General features: G+C 46.9%; 1 protein-coding gene across 1 annotated transcript; it reads right to left on the reverse strand.

The window, feature by feature from the left end:
* Positions 1–274: 274 nt before the first annotated feature.
* Positions 275–7,862, reverse strand: IL1B (interleukin 1 beta). Its single transcript, XM_030837387.3, has 7 exons — positions 7,730–7,862; positions 7,169–7,230; positions 6,585–6,633; positions 4,301–4,499; positions 3,345–3,506; positions 1,792–1,922; positions 275–1,069 (listed from the first exon to the last, which is right to left on the reverse strand). Exons 2-7 carry the CDS (start codon positions 7,213–7,215, stop codon positions 857–859), a joined length of 801 nt encoding a protein of 266 aa, XP_030693247.2. The 5' UTR covers positions 7,216–7,230; positions 7,730–7,862; the 3' UTR covers positions 275–856.
* Positions 7,863–17,793: the final 9,931 nt, after the last annotated feature.

A 17,793-nucleotide genomic window follows, 5' to 3' on the forward strand; every position in this document is an offset into this window, starting at 1 on the left:
CGTGTCCCCTGCATCGGCAGGCGGACTCTCAACCACAGCGCCACCACGGAAGCCCACCAGATATACTTTTGATGAACAATAGAAACGAAAGGGAGAGGTATCAAGGCTGGTCTTTTCTGGCCAGTGATGTTCCTAAGTATCTCGCATTCAGTGATGAGGAATGAGCTTCTGAGTCCCCAAGGAGGATGCTCATGGCCCCATTTACCTTGACTCTTCTATGTCAGATCCAAGACAAGTCAATGACCACGTGGCAAAACATTTGTTTTCAGTGAACTTTATTTCAAAATCATTGAACAATCTGATCATCCTTCCTCATTCATAAATATTCCTTTTGAAATGATCTGAGCTTAAATATTTTCAGGCTTAGTGAAAGGACTTGATATAAAGACGGCACACTAGCCCAAATGAAATTGGTTCCATAGATATAGAAGACTAGGATTTTTCACAGACTCTGCTGTTTCTTGGCCCCCTTGAATTAAATTATATAGATTAACCCATCAATAAATAAATAAATAAATAATTAAATGGTCACTCATCAGAAGCTGTGTGCAAAGGACATAGGATTTCTCTGAACCTAGTGTGCCATGGTTTCTGCCAGGCTGGCTTTGAGTGAGTGGAAGAGGTGAGAGAGGGCTGGCTCAGTGGTTGGGGTCTGAGGACGCGCAGAAGCAGCGTGGGAAGAGTGGGGTTATTCCCGCCGGCTGGTGGGCAGGAGGTCTCGTAGCACGAATATACGGAGGGAAGTTGGGCATTGATTAGACAACAGTGAAGTTCAGGCTGCAGCCATGCTCTTCGATTCCCCTTCTGCTAGCCCTCAGGGTCATTCAGCCCATATGGACTCTGGGTACAGCTTCCTTTAGGGAGAGATGATTTCCATGGTGAAGTCAGTTATATCATGGCCGCCTTTGGAACGTCCTAGGAAGATGGGCTTTTCTTCTGCTTGAGAGGTGCTGATGTACCAGTTGGGGTACAGGGCAGATTCAAATTCGACGCTATTCTTGATTTCTGTCTTGTTGAAGACAAATCGCTTTTCCATCTTCCACTTTGGGTAAGTTTTGGGATCTACCTCCTGCAGCAAAACAGAAATAAACATTTTCATGAGGGCAGGGACACAGACGCTCTACTCTGATCTGGACAAAGATATTCTCTGGGTCGGCTAGAGAGAAAATGGATACGAAGGTCACAGGCCCAGGAGCCAGACTCCTGAGTTATCTTTGAGACCCCAGGTTTCTATGTGGTGACTGAAGGTGTCCCTTATCCTCTTCTGAAACTTAGCATCAAATGCTAGGTGGGAATGTTTTTCAAAAGTGAAAATCAGATTAAAGCTCCTAGGCGTATCTGTTTGCAGGGACTTTGCTGTATTTTCCTCATGGCCCTGTGGCTAGAATGACTTCAGCTTGGAAATGAAGCTTTTGCTGGGAAAGCGGGTGAGGGGAGGTGTGATTTTGGGAGAGGGTTGGAAATGATGACAGGTGACTGGTCCCCTGAGCAGATTAAGTTCCCAAAACGTCATCTAACAAGTGGAGCAACCCTAGCACTGTATGATCTGTTGGGTGGTCACAATGGCAAGACACAAGAACATCTACATAATGATTTAATTTTCTGTGGTGGGAGTGAAAGTTGCATGCATTTAACACTTACATTAAACTTATTTACATCTATGCAAAATTATCAAGTAGATCTGCTCCCAGAGTTTCTAAGGGGAAGAGGTAGTTGTCTTGGAAGAAAGTGATGGCTAGGCGTCCTTCAGAGGAGCCTGAGAAGGGCCTTCAGCCCCTGGTACCCACTCACCTCCAGCTGCAGGATGGGCCTATCGCCTTTCATCACACAAGACAGGTATAGATTCTTTTCCTTGAGGCCTAAGGCCACAGGTATCTTGTCATTACTTTCATCTCCTTGCACGAAGCTCATGCAGAAAACCACTGGGGAGAGGAAAGGGGTCTCATGGTTAGGGACACACAGCACTGCAGGGACTCTTACAATTTAACATCCTCTGCGGAAACCCACACCGAGGTCCCTATGGCTTAACAGACAGGGTAATGGGGCTTCTCACAGATCATAGCAGGTTCAGTTGGTTGAAACAGGTTTTTCCCCAAAGAAGGTCTAGGGGCTTCTCAGAGCCTCATCACAGCGGCAATGAAGAATCAGGGGGTCTGGTTTTTAGAAACTGCAGAAAGTCATCTTGTCCCTGACGGGTGATGTGTCCATCCACAAGAGCACAATAATTTGATCAACGTGAAAAGCGAGAAAAGAGAGAAAGCTGGGTCCCGGAAAAACATCGGGCACGGATCTGTTTCGGGAATGTAGAGAAGGAAGTGGGAAGAACTTGGGAAAGGAGCTTAGCTGGGAAAAGTGGCTGCAAAGAGAGACATGCATTTTTTTTTGGCGGTACACGGGCCTCTCACTGTTGCGGCCTCTCCCGCTGCTGAGCACAGGCTCCGGACGCGCAGGCTCAGCGGCCATGGCTCACGGGCCCAGCCGCTCCGCGGCATGTGGGATCTTCCCGGACTGGGGCACGAACCCGTGTGCCCTGCATCGGCAGGCAGACTCTCAACCACTGCGCCACCAGGGAAGCCCGAGACATGCATTTTAATCTCCCTTAGTCATAGCTGTCTGACTTGGAGGCCCCAAGGTCACCCTCACAGTGCAATTCTAAAGAAACAGGGCTGTCTTGTCTTGGCTCACACCAGCAAGCTTTCCCACAGTGATGCCTCTCTCCAAGGTCAGCAGCCTTGGAAGAGAACTGCCTGCTTCTTTCAGCTGCCCCCTGGACCGCAGCCACGGTGGCAAAGTGCTGGGCAGATTCCCACAACCCGTGGGACCCCAGTCTCGAGACAATTGCCAGTGACAGTCGAGAGATATGAGCTCCTGCTTGTCAGTAAGGTTTCCCTCTAAGGAACCATCTGGTATTGGGCCGGAAAGATGTTAGGGGCGAGGGGGCGGGGCTGGGCATGAGGCGGGGGAACAGATTATCTCCTCACCATTCTAGTTTCAACTGCAACAACAGGAAGAAAGAACCCACGGGCGGTTAGGTCTTGTCCATCAAATGACTCCTTTCTAAAAGAAGCACTGACGTGGCGCTACCATCACATGACTTGAGTGAACAGTGGTCCTGAGCGTGCTTGAGCCCCCTAATTTCTCAGAGTCACCTCTCTTGCTGAAAAATAAATGCGCTAAGGGACTCGATCTGGTGTCAACGCTAGGACCCAAACAAAAACATATCCTTTATTGTATGTTATTTCACTGCTGTCGATCATTTGCCTTAATCATCTACTCTGTTGAAAGTGTAGAGAATTAGCAAGCTACCAGGAGGTCAAGAAAAGAAGCAGGGTGTCCCCAGGTACCTTCTCGGTTCATATCCCGTGCGAGGAGGTGGAGAGCCTTCAGCACATACGGGCTAGACAGCACCAGGGACTTTTGGTCTCTGTCCTGGAGTTTGCAGGTCAGCGACTGCACAGCCGCGTCACACAGAAGATCATCGTCGTACGTTTCAAAGATGACAGGCTCTAAAATGTGGAGCACAGACGTCGTTTAGGTGGAAACTCAGAGGGGCAGGCCTGGTGCTGTGAAGCAGCAGAATTTGGTTCCTCCGAGGATATCTGAGCACGCATAGTCAAAGTTTGATTATAACATTGGTGGGCAGGAAGCTGGGGTGCGTCAGAACACTGGGCCTGGCACCCTAAGATTTGGGTTCAAGCCTCAGCTCTATTGCTGGCTGTGGATGGGCCATAGAGTTACTTATGTAAAGTGGCAGCGGCAATAGAACTGGCCCAACAGGGATATTCTGACACTCGCAGAAGATACATAAGTGAAAGCCCTCAGAATGATTGGGTGCTTTGCAAAGATCAGTAGTTATCAAGGTCCTATTTTAAGAATAGTTTCAACAACTAAAAATGAGACTAAAACCATCACCAAATTGGATTTTATACAGTCGTGTCTTGAGATGTTACATTTTGGGTACCATTTTATGCGTGACCATGAATATATTCTGGAAAAGCTTCCATTCTTAAGATTAATAGCACTATTACCCAGTTACACCATCCTTTCAGTAAAGAAGAATTCCTTAAAAAATCTTTTAAGTGAACAAATCGATCTGATGGAAGACAAAAAAAAAAAAGAATGGTTTCAACTAAAGAGACGATTAATTGGGTTTCTAGGTGTCTCTGTTTGCCTCTCACTGCTGGGCCTTCTACTTTTAAAGGGTTTCAGCTTTAGGGAAGTTTAGTTGACTGTTGGGTTACGGCCTCTGAGAAGGAAATGACCAGCAATCTCGTGTCTGCCCTCAGCCCTCGTTAGGTACCTTCTTCAAAGATGAGTGAAAAGATGCTCCTCAGGCCATCATCCTGGAAGGTCTGTGAGCAGGGGATCTTCTGCAGCTTCTCCACAGCCACGATGACCGACACCACATGCCTGAAGCTTTTGTTGTAGAGCTGGTGGGAGATTTGCAGGTGGATGCTCTCATCTCCCGTGGAGCTGAGGTCCAGGTGTTGGACGCAGCACTGTAGAGAGAATAAGGAAGTCAGCGTGGGAAGGTGCTTGTGCCAGAAAACTCTGGTTTTGACATGAGAGAGGACGAAGGAGGGGGTAACAGAGCTTCTAAGGATAAACGTTCATCTCTCTGCAGCCCAGAGAGGTTAAGTGGCTTACCCAAGGGCACGTGGCAAGAGAGAGGCAGACCCAAAACTAAAACGTTGGCTTTCTGATGCCCTATATGGCATTCTTCTAGAATAAATACCATTTCTACCTTATCTCTTTTACACATGCTTCACCTAACTATAAACTTATACCTTCTTACACTTTTGATATTTTTGTAAATCTAATGCACTAACACTATGTAGTTAATTTTTCACGGCAATGATGATCATAATATTTGCAATACATCTATGCTCAATCAACAATTATTCTCTTTTTTTTGCGGTACGCGGGCCTCTTGCTGTTGTGGTCTCTCCCGTTGTGGAGCACAGGCTCCGGACGCGCAGGCTCAGTGGCCATGGCTCACGGGCCAAGCCGCTCCGCGACATGTGGGATCTTCCCAGACCGGGGCACGAACCCGTGTGCCCTGCATCGGCAGGCGAACTCTCAACCACTGCGCCACCAGGGAAGCCCAATCAACAATTATTCTATACAAGTTTTTTTTTTCTCTCAAATGCTCTCTCATAAATAACCTGCCAATACTTTAAAAGTGGTTACTATTCCTGAAATAGGTTCCCATTTCCACCTTATTCAGAGAACCTGTATAACTAACTGCATTAAGGCTTAACTGAGGTTGCTCCCAAGGCACGATAATGGTTTAAAAGCTTGAAGGACAGCTAAAGAGACATATAACAGTGCAGAGGAAAGCTGAGTGCGAGATAAGTTCCTGCCCAGAGCAGAGGCCCCAGATGAGGGAGAGCCAGGCTCCTGGAAGAGACAGTGGAGGAGGGCTGGGTCGCACCCCACCCAGGGCCAGAGAAAACCAGTTACGCTGTTTTTAAAACCTTTAAAGAGATGTGCTTTTAACAAGACTGAGACTGGATGAGGAGGCTGGAGGAGGCTGTCATGAACTAAAAAAGTAAGAGAGAAGTAGCTGCCTGCTAATCTGTACAAGTGCATTAGCTGGGCTGATGGCTGGACACCCTGGGAAAGTTATCAGGCCTCTTACAGAAGAGAAGAGCCAGCTGGAACATCAGCAAGGCTCTCCGTTAAGATAAGAGTCAGAGGGCTTCCGTGGTGGCGCAGTGGTTGAGAGTCCGCCTGCCGATGCAGGGGACACGGGTTCGTGCCCCGGTCCGGGAAGATCCCACATGCCGCGGAGCGGCTGGGCCCGTGAGCCATGGCCGCTAAGCCTGCGCATCTGGAGCCTGTGCTCCGCAACGGGAGAGGGCACAGCAGTGAGGGGCCCGCGTACCGCAAAAAAAAAAAAAAAAAAAAAAGAGTCAGAGAAATACTCCTCTGCTGGGATAGACTTAGCTCCTGCTGACAATATTTCAGAACTGAAGGTTGCGGGATGCTAGGGTCTCTGACGTCATCCAGCTCATGAGCCTTATTTTTCAGATGAAGATCAGAGGGGTAAAATGACTTGACCAAGATCCACTGGCAAGTGAATAATTTTCTTGCCACTCCCAACTAAACTTTTTCTGTACATCATCTATGCCCTGTTATCATAAGCTCCACCCCAGGGAGCAAAAAGCAACTCCACCCTTAAAGGATGCAGACACGTTCATTCTCAAGATCATCTTCTCTGGGTCTCAGAGTGTGACTTAAGTGATTAACGTAGTTTCATCACTCTGAGGGCTAAAAGCCTCTTCTAAAAGGAGAATCAAATTTGCGTTGGAGCCTGGACCATCTTCCTAACATGACACAGCAAACGCTATCTCCACTGTAATTCCCCCTCACCCTCTGCAAGCATGGCCACCATCACCAAGCCTCAGTGAACCACTGTGGTGACGTGGGAGCTGCGTAGTGGCCAGCCTGCGTCTGTCTCACTGGAAGAGGAGAAAATCATTTGAACACAAAACTCCATAGGAACAAGGTGGACCCCTTTCCTTGAGTCTTTCCCATGTCAGAGCCCCTTCATGTGTTGGGAGCTAAGCCCACGGACTCACCTTCATCTGTTTGGGGCCGTCAGCCTCAAATAACAGGTCATTCTCGTCACTGTAATAAAAACAGAGAGATTGTTCAATTATGTCTCCTGGACAAGATTATTTTTCCTTCTCTGCAAACAGTCTTCACCGTTAATAGGAAACTGCAAACAGCATGTTCCTTAGGGCTGCCTGAAGCTGCCAGGTTCCGTGGTGATATGCAATAGAAAAGCAAATGAGTCAGGGCAGGTACCCACGTTGCTCTCTGTTGGATGCTGAGACCTAACTTCCAGCCCAGTTAAAATCTGAGCTTTCTGTCTCATTTAAGCCAAATGTTGCAAGGGATCCCCTGTATTGTCCACTTGACACCTTTCCTTCCTGTTTGCCCTCTGCAGGCTGTCCCTGCAGCAACATCTAGATGGCCTATGGGGCCCAAGGCCAGACTTATAGTGGGAAATTAGTCTTTAAACCAGGTTTGCCTTGGAACCCTGCTTGCCACTGAAAGAGGCAGTTTGGTGGGGCAAATCTGGTCTTCAAGCTCAGATGACACACTCCACTCTTGAGAGGGGAGCCCTGTTCACATTACTGGTATCAATTTTCCCACTGACCTGTAGTAAGCCATCACTTCGTTGGTGGGTTCAGGTACCGTTGCCATGGCTGCTTCAGAAACCTGTGTAGAGAGGAGAAAATGAGTGACCATTTGCCACGCCAGTCCCCACGAGGGCTGCCTTCACACGTGAATTGCCCTCAGCATCTAGTACCTGGTAGGCATGCAAAGAAGCAGTCTTTGAACGCATAAGTGAATGCGTGAAAGAGTCATCCTTTGGGTCCAGAGTAGAGCATTTGCTAAATCAAGCCTAAACCAGGAGTGGATTTATTAGGAGACCTGGGGCAGAGGTTTGATGCTGAGCTCTCAGACAGCAGCTGCGAGATAAGCAGTATTAATCCGCAATATTTTGCAAGTTATGGCGTTATAGTACATCTGGCATTTGTGCAAAAAGCCCAGCCCTCAGGCCCCGAGAGAAGGAGGGAGGGAGAGGGGAAGGGAGGGAGAGAGGGAGAGAGTGGGTGGGGGAGAGAGAGAGAGAGAGAGAGAGAGAGAGAGAGAGAGAGAGAGAGAGAGAGAGACTCCCTTAGGACCTAGTCATAAGGAAGAATTAAAGTGGTACCTGGACAATGAAGGTTGCCTGGAGAGAATAGAATCCCGGAGTGGCCTGTTGTGTCTCCAAGAGGTATGCTGTCTGCCAGTTTCTCCCTCACTATTTTATGGCCTTCAAAAGCAGAAGTGAGGAGCTAAGAAATTTCCCGGTTTGGTTAACTGATTTCACAACCAAGTTAAAAAAAAAAAAAAAAAAAGAGGATGGATGGGAACTTCTGGGAGAGGGTAAACTGAAAAAATTCTCTAATCCTTGGAAGGGCAAGTGGTAGCAAACTGTGACATATTTTTGCAAATGTGTCATTATGCAAATATATGTTGTTTTTTCTGACAACTATTGTGCAGATGATGTCAATCAAAAATACTGGGGTTTCCTAGGTTAGAAGGACGTTTTAATTTAGGATCTCTGGGGTAAAGTGGAAGACACGCGGAGAGACACACATACAAATGCTCCCTCACTCTTTGCACATAAGTTTAGGAACCTTCCCACTTGGAGATGGATAAATGGGCCTAATGAAGTAACAGTAACCCTGCCAGTTCTGCACCCAGCGTGCTGTTTTCTACCTTGGGGGCTCCGGGTCAATTACTGGGGAGTAATTACTGGGAGCCTCTGGGGAGACACTTGATCTTGCTAGGATGAAGCAGAGAAAACACAGTAGTGCAGGGGTTCAGGCTCCAGATGGGGCTGGGGAAACCTTGGAGACAAGTTCATCCAACCCATTCAGACCAGGTGCTGGTACCCTAGCCAATTGCATATGGAATCTCCATCAATGTTCGGTGAACGGTGAAACGAGCCTGGATTGAGAACATATTTGAAAAGATTGTGAATAAGTCAGGCTTCGTGATCACATTCCCTCTTTAAGATGCAGAGATGTTTTTTGCCTGAAAGAATTTTTTTCTGTTAACTCTGAAAAGTGAAAATTTTTACAAATAAGAATATTCAGGGCTTCCCTGGTGGCGCGGTGGTTGAGAGTCCGCCTGCCGATGCAGGGGACATGGGTTCGTGCCCCGGTCCGGGAGGATCCCACATGCCGCGGAGCGGCTGGGCCCATGAGCCATGGCCGCTGAGCCTGCACGTCCGGAGCCTGTGCTCCGCAACGGGAGAGGCCACAACAGTGAGAGGCCCACATACCACAAAAAAAAAAAAAAAAAAAGAAGAATATTCAGCTGAGGCTATATCCCTTGGTAAGTCCAGAGTTATTAGACTTTGTTTTTTTCTCTAGCTTTATTGCAGTGCAATTCACATATAACGTTGTATAAGTTTAAGGTGTACAACATGATGATTTGGTATATATATATATATATATATATATATATATATATATATATATATATAAAAGATTACCACAATGAGGTTAGTTAACACATCCATAACCTCACACATATATATACATATACATACATATACATATGGTGGTGAGAACATTTAAGATCTACTCTTTTAGCAACTTTCCGCCGTATGATACAGTGATACAATATAGTTAATAATAATCACCATACTGTACATTAGATTCCCAGAACTTATTCATCTTATAACTGAAAGTATATACCCTTTGACCAACATCTCCCCATTTCTCCCAACCCCTAGCCCTTGGCAACCACTATTCTTTTCTCTGTTCCTGTGAGTTTTGCTTTTTTTTTTTAAGATCCCACTTCTAGGTGAGATCATATAGCATTTGAATTTCTCTCACTTATTTTACTTAGCATAACACCCTCAAAGTTCATCCACGTTGTGATAAACAGCAGGAGTTTCTTCTTTTTTATGGCTGAATAATATTCTTTTATATACATATTGTATACCTCTATATAGAGATATATATCTCTGTAATATAGTCTGAAATCAGGAAGTGTGATGCCTCCAGCTCTGCTGTTCTTAAGGTTGCCTTGTCTCTTCAAGGCCTTTGGTGATTCCATACAAATTTTTGGATTGTTTGTTATATTTCTGTGAAATATGCCATTGGAATTTTGATAGGGATTGCAATGCATCTACAGACGGCTTTAGGTGGTATGGACAGTTTAACAATATTAGTTACTCTAGTCCCAAACATGGGATACCTTTCCATTTATTTGTGTCTTTGATTTCTTGCATCAATATCTTATAATTTTCAGTGTACAGATATTTCACCTTCTTGGTTAAATTTATTTGTATTTCGATGTTATTGTAAATGGCATTGTTTTCTTTATTTCTCTCTGGGTATTTTGCTGTTAGTGTACAGAAATGCACCAGACTTTGTTTAACTCAGACACCAGAAGAGTGCCTGCCCAGGGTACTGCCCCAGGGTAGCCCTAGAAGAAGGAATGAATGACCGGGTCAAAAATGGGGCATGGAGTCTGGGAACGGTGCCTTCTCTAGCCCCTTTGTCACATCAATATTATAGCACTTATTATAGCACCGAATCGAAACCTGGCTCACTTACCTGGTTCCCTTAGGAGGCTGTGAACTCTTCTAGAGCTGGACCTAGCACAGTGTGTGACATGCAAGTTCAGGCAGTAAAGCTTTGCTGCCTGAATTAGTGAGCAGGAATTTGACAGTGTTTGTACTCAAATAAGGATGTGCTTACTCTGTGCCAAGTCCTGGGCTTGCACAACATGGTTCATGGGAGAGAGTTCCTGACTTTCACAGGCAGGAGGGAAATAGACTCTACCGTGGGCAAGAATGATGCAGTGGCTTCACCAACCAGCCTTCTGATTGGGCTCTCAGTATCTTGATATCAGGAAGGCAGACACAAGAATCCCATCTTTGGGAAGGTATATGTTTCAGAGAGAATCTAAGAGCTGCATCCTGTTCAATGCATCCATTCCTTGGGAGTTTGGGGAGCAATAGTCCCTAAGTCCTCATAAAATTGGGTGTTTGGTTTGTGCAGACTCCCCGGAGGCCCTGCCTAGGGAGTCTGGTGGATGACTCTGTTTTCCTTTCATAAGGTCCACCCTCGAAATGAACCCCTGGTCCTCAAGTCTCACTGAAGGAACTACCACCTTCCTCAGACTCTTTATGCTGGGGGTCCACAGGACCCGGTGGTCTGGTAGCTCTGTGAGCTCTCCTGACAGAGAACACAGAGAGGCACTCAGTCGCTGATGTGATTACAAGCTGAGTGAAGGAGGATGGAAACCAGTGACAGGAGAGCAGGTATGCAAGGGACCCGTGTCGTTGCTGAATGAATCCATTCTGTTTCTGGGAATCGAGATAGAGGTCCGGAATGAATCTACTTCTCCATCCTCTTCATGCACCAGTATCCAGGGTGCATGAGCCCTCATTCTTTCTCCTCAAGGGAAAGTTTGGAGCCATGGGGCAATGCCTTTTGACGTAGTATTCTCTACAGCTCTGCCATGTCTCATCCTGACCCTGTAGCCCAGACCCAAAACCTGGCAGCATCCGGTCCATCTCAGGAAGTGAAACCTCTTATTGTGTCAAGCAGGCCGGTTGCACAATGCATGTATTAAATCCTGTCTTTCCAAGGAAACCACTCAGGCCCCAGCACTTCTTTCCAGTTCCCAATAAACAGAAAACATCTCACTACAGATGTAGTTGCATGGAGGGAGGGCCTGGAAGAGGGACGACGACGGAGATGGAGATGCAGACACCCAGGGAAATGGACCAAGCAGAAGTGCGGGGGAGGTGTTGGCAACGCCAGGACGTCACAGGGAGCTCCAGCTTTTGGGGAATTCTTCAGCTGCTGAGTCACCCAAGCCCTTCTCAGCTGCAAGTTGCCCTCTACCCTGCTAGGTCATTCCTCTGAGACAGGATCCTGGCACTGATTCAGAGCAGCAAGTGCCCTGGTACCATCTTACGCCTAATCTTGGGCGTTGAACCTCTCTCATCAAGGTTGGCCTCACTGAAATGGTCTTCGATCACTTTGAACAAGAAGACCAGCAAAATAATCATGGGTTACTTCTTATATCATTGTGATACATGTAGTGATGACTGCTCTCCGCTGCGGGCTATTCCTTCCTGGTTCACTCCCTTGCTCAGAACAGAACTAAGGTACAACCATCCCTCCCATTTTCCCCACGTCCCTTCTCATCCTTGGCATTGACTTCCTAACATTGTTCATAAGAGTCTGCATTTTCCTTCCATTATTTCCATGGGTCTTTCTGGTACCTGAATGTGTAAACAACGTCTTGTGTAGCCACACCTGTCTCCATGAATACCCGACTCCTTTTCCTCCTGCTTCGGGAATTATTTGGGAATGGGCAGTCTGATTTTTAGTTTTGAGACCTCTGCTCTTCCTCTCACAGCATCATCTCATTTGGGCCTGCTTCCTACCCCCCTGGGCCCAGGTACTCAGAGAGGCGACAGACAGACTCCAGGAATATTCCATTCTTCCTCTAGGTCTAGAACAAGGAGGGCTTAGATATATAAGCAGGAGGTTTGGTGCAGCGAGGTATATGGTCTCCAGTGGCCTCTCCCCATAGGCTCAGTCGTTATTTCACCTCTGAGAGCCCAGTGAAGACTTGCCCTTCCTTTGGATCCAACAGAAAAGCCCTGGGTGGGTAAGGTGGATATCAAGGGCTTTGTGCTCTATATCTTTTCGTACACATCGTGTGTACAGGAGAGTCGGCCTCAGACATAGTACTCTGATACAACTTGTACCAGGGGCCTGGAAACATTATGTATAAAAGAGCCAGATAGCAAATAATTTAGGCTTTGTTGCAACCACTCAACTTTACCACTGTTGCGAGAAAGCAGCCATGGGTAATATGTAAATGGACGGACTTAACTGGGTATGGCCTGCAGGTTGAAGGAGCCAAGTGCCTGTCATATCCCATTATATTACACCATTTTTTTAAAAAGATATTTTTGGGATATGGACCATTTTTTAAAGTCTTTTACTGAATTTTTTACAATGTTGCTTCTGTTTTATGTTTTAGTTTTTTGGCCCCGAGGCATGTGGGATCTTAGCTCCCCGACCAGGGATTGAACCTGCACCCCCTACATTGGAAGGCAAAGTCTCAACCACCGAACCACGAGGGAAGTCCCATCACACCATTTTTATTGGATAGAAATTTAGAAACAGTACTTTTAAAAAAACTGTCCTTGCTCATAGAATTCAACATCAAAAAGAAACAAACAACCAGATGAAAAAGATGGTAGAAGATCTGAACATTTTTCCAAAGATGGAATGCAGATGGCCAACAGGCACATGACCAGGTGCTCAACATCGCTAATCATCAGAGAAATGCAAATCAAAACCACAAAGAGATATCACCTCATACCTGTCAGAATGGTATCATCAAAAAAACACATATCTTACTTGTATCTTGCTATTAAAAAAGGAATTGGCCTTTTAAAAAAAAAAAAGAACACATATAACAAATGTTGGCAAGAAGAGGGAACCCTCCTACACTGTTGGTGGGACTGTAAATTGGTGCAGCCACTGTGGAAAACGGTATGCACGTTTCTCAAAAAACTAAAAATAGAACTACCATACGACTCAGCAATTCCACTCCTGGGTATATATCCAAAAAAACAGAACAAAAACAAAAACACTAATTCGAAAAGATACACGCAGCCTCAATGTTCATAGCAGCATTATTTACAATTGCCAAGATATGGGAGCAACCTAAGTGTCCATCAATAGATGAATGGATACAGAAGACGTGGTATATATGTATAATGGAATACTACTCAGCCATAAAAAGAATGAAATGATGCCATTGCAGCAACATGGATAGACTTGGAGGGTATTATGATTAGTGAAATAAGTCAGACAGAGAAAGACAATACTGTATGCAATTACTTATATGTGGAATCTAAAAAATACAACAAACTAGTGAATATAAGAAAAAAGGAACAGACTCACAGATATAGAGGACAAACTAGTGGTTACCAGTGGGGAGAGGGGATGGGAGAGGGGTAACATAGGAGTAGGAGATTAAGAGATATAAACTAGTATGTGTAAAGTAAGCTACAAGGATATTTTGTACAACACAGGGAACATAGCCAATATTTCATAATAGCCATAAATGGAGTATAACCTTTAAAAACTGTGAATAACTATATTGGACACCCATAACTCACATAATATTTTACATCAACTATAACTCAAAGAAAAGTCAATGTGAAAAAAAAGTTTTTTAAAAAAAGGCTGTCCTTTATTGAGCACCTACTAAGTACTAGGCAGCTTTTTCTCATTATCTTATTTAATCTTCACAGTAAACTTTGAGGTAAATAGCACCCATTTCACCAATGAGGAAACTGAGGCCAACAGAAGTAACGTACCTGAGACCACGCAACTAGTAAATGTTGGAATCATGACTCAGATATGGGTTCGCTGAACCCAAACCAGAACCTTTTTGTTTTAACCACTTTTTATTGTTACGAACGTTTCTTGCCCCCATCCTGTGCAGTCCACAGTGCCCATCTGTAGACTCCTTCCTCAGTGATGCGGTTATATTCTAAAGGACATTGGCCTGGAGGATCACGTATCTGTCCCCAAGCATTTCTACATTGTCTCCCTTGCCTGCCCTCCTTTCCCACCTGGCTGTGACAAGCTGTGTGAGTTTGCTTCTTTCTCCTTCTTTCAGGGCTGCCCGGGGACTTTCCAATTCGGTTCTTAGTTCTCTCTCTTCCCTTTTCTGAGTTTCTTCCTTATTCATCTTCACTTTCTCACCTGCTCCTGGTGGCTCTGTTGCCTGAGTTCCTTTGCCCTTTCCTTTTTCCTTAAGACTTTGTTATAGCACTGTCAAAGGAATCCCTTTAGGGTTTCTGTTCCCTGGAATCTTATGCTTTTTTTTTTTTTTTTTTTTTTTTGCGGTACGCGGGCCTTTCACTGTCGTGGCCTCTCCCGTTGCGGAGCACAGTCTCCGGACGCGCAGGCTCAGCGGCCATGGCTCACGGGCCCAGCCGCTCCGCGGCATGTGGGATCTTCCCGGACCGGGGCATGAACCCGTGTCCCCTGCATCGTCAGGCGGACTCTCAACCACTGCGCCGCCAGGGAAGCCCTCTTATGCTTTTTAAAATGATGCTAAAAAATACTTCTCTCCTAGAGTCTCTGATGAAACGCTTCTCTCCTAAACTGTCTGCTGTGTCTGCATCTACTCGCTGGTTGTTACATAATCGAAGGTGATTTGACCATTTCCTTCCATGGCTTCGTTAATTTCACTTCTTTACTCACTTCCTCCTTATTGGCTGGAACTGAGTTTTCTATTTTCTGGGAGAGGAAGTTCTCACCAAGGCCACTCAGGATTTGTTGGGTGCAGTGGTCAAGTCTGGTACCCAGACTCTGGGAGGTTATCTCCCCCAGTTACTGAATGAGGATGCCTGAGTGTGTAAAGGTGTTAGGAAAATTCTGCCCAAACTTCAATACAATGGGTAGATATTACAGAATTCACTAACCTCTGACCTGGAGTTTCTTTCTCTCCCTGATATTAGAGGGTTAGAAAATCTTCCAACATCTCATAAAGAATCAATGAAGCTGTCACATAGGACCCATGTTTCAAAATAGATTTTTACAGAGAGTGATGTTTGGTGTGATGGTTCCAGAAATGATCTATCGAAGTTAACTTACGATGTGCACAGGCAGAAAGTTATATGTTAGAACTAGTAGTGATTTAAACAACACCCTTCTTAGGCTTTTTGTTAATATAATGCTCATTTTCAAAGTATCAAATAACACAAAGGTATTTAGAATAAAAGCCCTCCACTCTCCCTTCCCCACTCCCTCTCTCACTGGTTAAGGCATTCAACCAGAAAGTATCACAGTCTCTACCACCCAAGGACTCACCCCTCCATCCATTCATGACCCACCATCAGTTTGTGGAAAGGTCTTTCTTGAGTGTTCCCTAAATGGCTGGGATCTGCAGATTTCTTTTCATCCCCATACTTCATTGCCGTTCAAGCCTTCCTGCCTTCTCACCTAGGTTATTTCAGTCATGTCCTAATTGGTTCGCTTGCTGCCATGGAAACTCCATCCATCCATTCCCCACCCACCAGCCACAGAGATCTCTCCACAAAGTAAATCTGGTGACACAAAGCCCTTGCTCCAATCCCATCACTGGCTCTCCATCCCCTTTCTGGGTGAGTCCAAGCTCCTGATCTGGGCAAGCAAGTCTCGCCATGGAATCTTCTGCTTTCCTCTCCTAGCCCACGATCTTTCTGTGCTTCTGCACAACCTGTCGTTTCTGGCCTGGAACCTACTTCTCCTCTTTGTACCTTGGCCAACTCCTGGTGCTTCAAGACTCAGCTCAGGCTTTGCCTCCTCCATGACAAGCCCCTTCCCAAGCTGGGTGGTAGGTACCCTTCCTCTCTGTGGTGCGCCTCTAACACCCTCTGCAAACCTCCTTCATTGTGTTTTATTTGCTCGTCTCCCTTCCTGTTAATGTACCTGTCGCAGGCTTCGGATGATAGCTCTGATCTCCATGCCTGGCACATAACGGTGCTCCACAAATGTTGGCTGACCACATGCACGAAAGCCAGGAGTGATCACGCCACACCACTCTCACTGCTTCCATCCTGAGCTAACCCCCACTGACAGGGAAATGTTTCCTTAGAAAAGAATATCTTTGCGCGAAAAGCAGAGACTCACCAGAAGTACAATGTCCAGCTCAGAACAAACTCCTCAGCAGCAAATAGGCCCCCCAGACGCTTAGAGCAGGAGAGTAGCTCTGGCCCGGTCAGGGGTCTTATCCTCTTGCAGAAGCGCAGCTCCTGCCACGAAGGCACTGTGGACAACTTGTTGCTCTGGCTTGAGTCAGAGCAGTGTCCACCTGCTTGTCTGGGGAATTCTGAGCCTTTTATGAAGTTTTTTTTGGGGACAGGGAGGTGATAGGGGCTCCCACTATAACCAGGAGGGGGGGTGTTCTCCTGACCTGGGTCTCACCAGAAATACCCTGGAGGCAAATTCCTGGAAAGATGCTCCCGTCTCTCCAGTATGGCAATTTTGAAGCGTTTCTTGAGGGCTTTCCAAATTCCTCTGACAATGTAGGAATTCTAGAAAGACAAAGTCAGAGGTGATGGCATGTCATGGTAAGTAAGGTTAGCTGGGCAGGTCAGGCAAGGTAATGTCCATCATTCATTCAGCACAGGCACCCAGTTTGAGGTGTGTATATGTGTGTGTGTGTGTGTGTGTGTGTGTACAAGCAGGGGGAGGGTAACAAAACTACACAAGACATGGTAGCTGTCCTCAAGGAGGTTCTGCAAACGTCCAGAATTTAAGATGGAACATGGCAAGTACCGGGGCAGATGTAAACTTCCTCCAAGGGGCCGTCTCCCTTTCCTCTCCACACTTGGGGACATGACTAGGCCAGAAGAGGGAGAGCAACGTGGTCCAGCTCTCTGTAGACTGTGAATGCTCTAGGCTGCATGCTGGGCTGCTTTTGGGGAAATCGTGGGCTCTGGGGGGAAGGCTTGTTTCCGGCAGGGCAGAGCTGAGGACCTGAGAGCGCCAGGAAAGGCGTGGGGTGAGCATCTCCTCACTCTGGACAAGGGATTGTGAGGAACAGCGGAGCTGGCCTTGGCGCCCTGCTGTCCCCACGTGGCCACAGTCACTGGCTTGGGACCCTGAAGGGGATGGAGAGGTACCGTCAGACATGCCGGGGAGAGGGCGCGCTGGGGCAGGAGGAGGGCCCTGGTGGGCACGGGGGAAACTTCTTTCTCGGTTAGCCTCATGGTAGCTTGGGACCTGCCTGGAGCCCACCTGGGGGGTGGGCAGGGGGGGCGGGGCGGGGGGGCAGTGAGCTGTTTCTTGTCACGTTGGGAACCCCCCTGGGAGGAGAGGAGAAGGTGGGCCTGGACCGCGGACCTGGGAGGGGCCTCCCCTCGTCCTCACACCTTCAGAAGAGCTCTGTTGAAGGCAGGAAGGTGGCCTCAGAGATTTAGGGGCGAGCAAGGTCCCCTCTCCAGGGCTGATGTGGCAGAAGCAGCTACGGTCATCCTATGGCCGGCAGGGCAGACACCTCATGCAGGGTCCCCGAGACCAGGGACTTGGGTGCCTTTGCACTTTCCCCAGACGCCAGAGCAGTGTCCCACCGTCGCCGGTGCTCAGGACAGTTTGATGGACTTGAATGAATGGATGCAGGTCACCTGCAGCAGGTGCGGCGGTGGCAGCCTGACGTGGAGGCCAGGGGGAGGCTGCTGAG

Source organism: Globicephala melas, chromosome 12, assembly GCF_963455315.2.
Source record: "Globicephala melas chromosome 12, mGloMel1.2, whole genome shotgun sequence".
NCBI lineage: Eukaryota > Metazoa > Chordata > Mammalia > Artiodactyla > Delphinidae > Globicephala > Globicephala melas.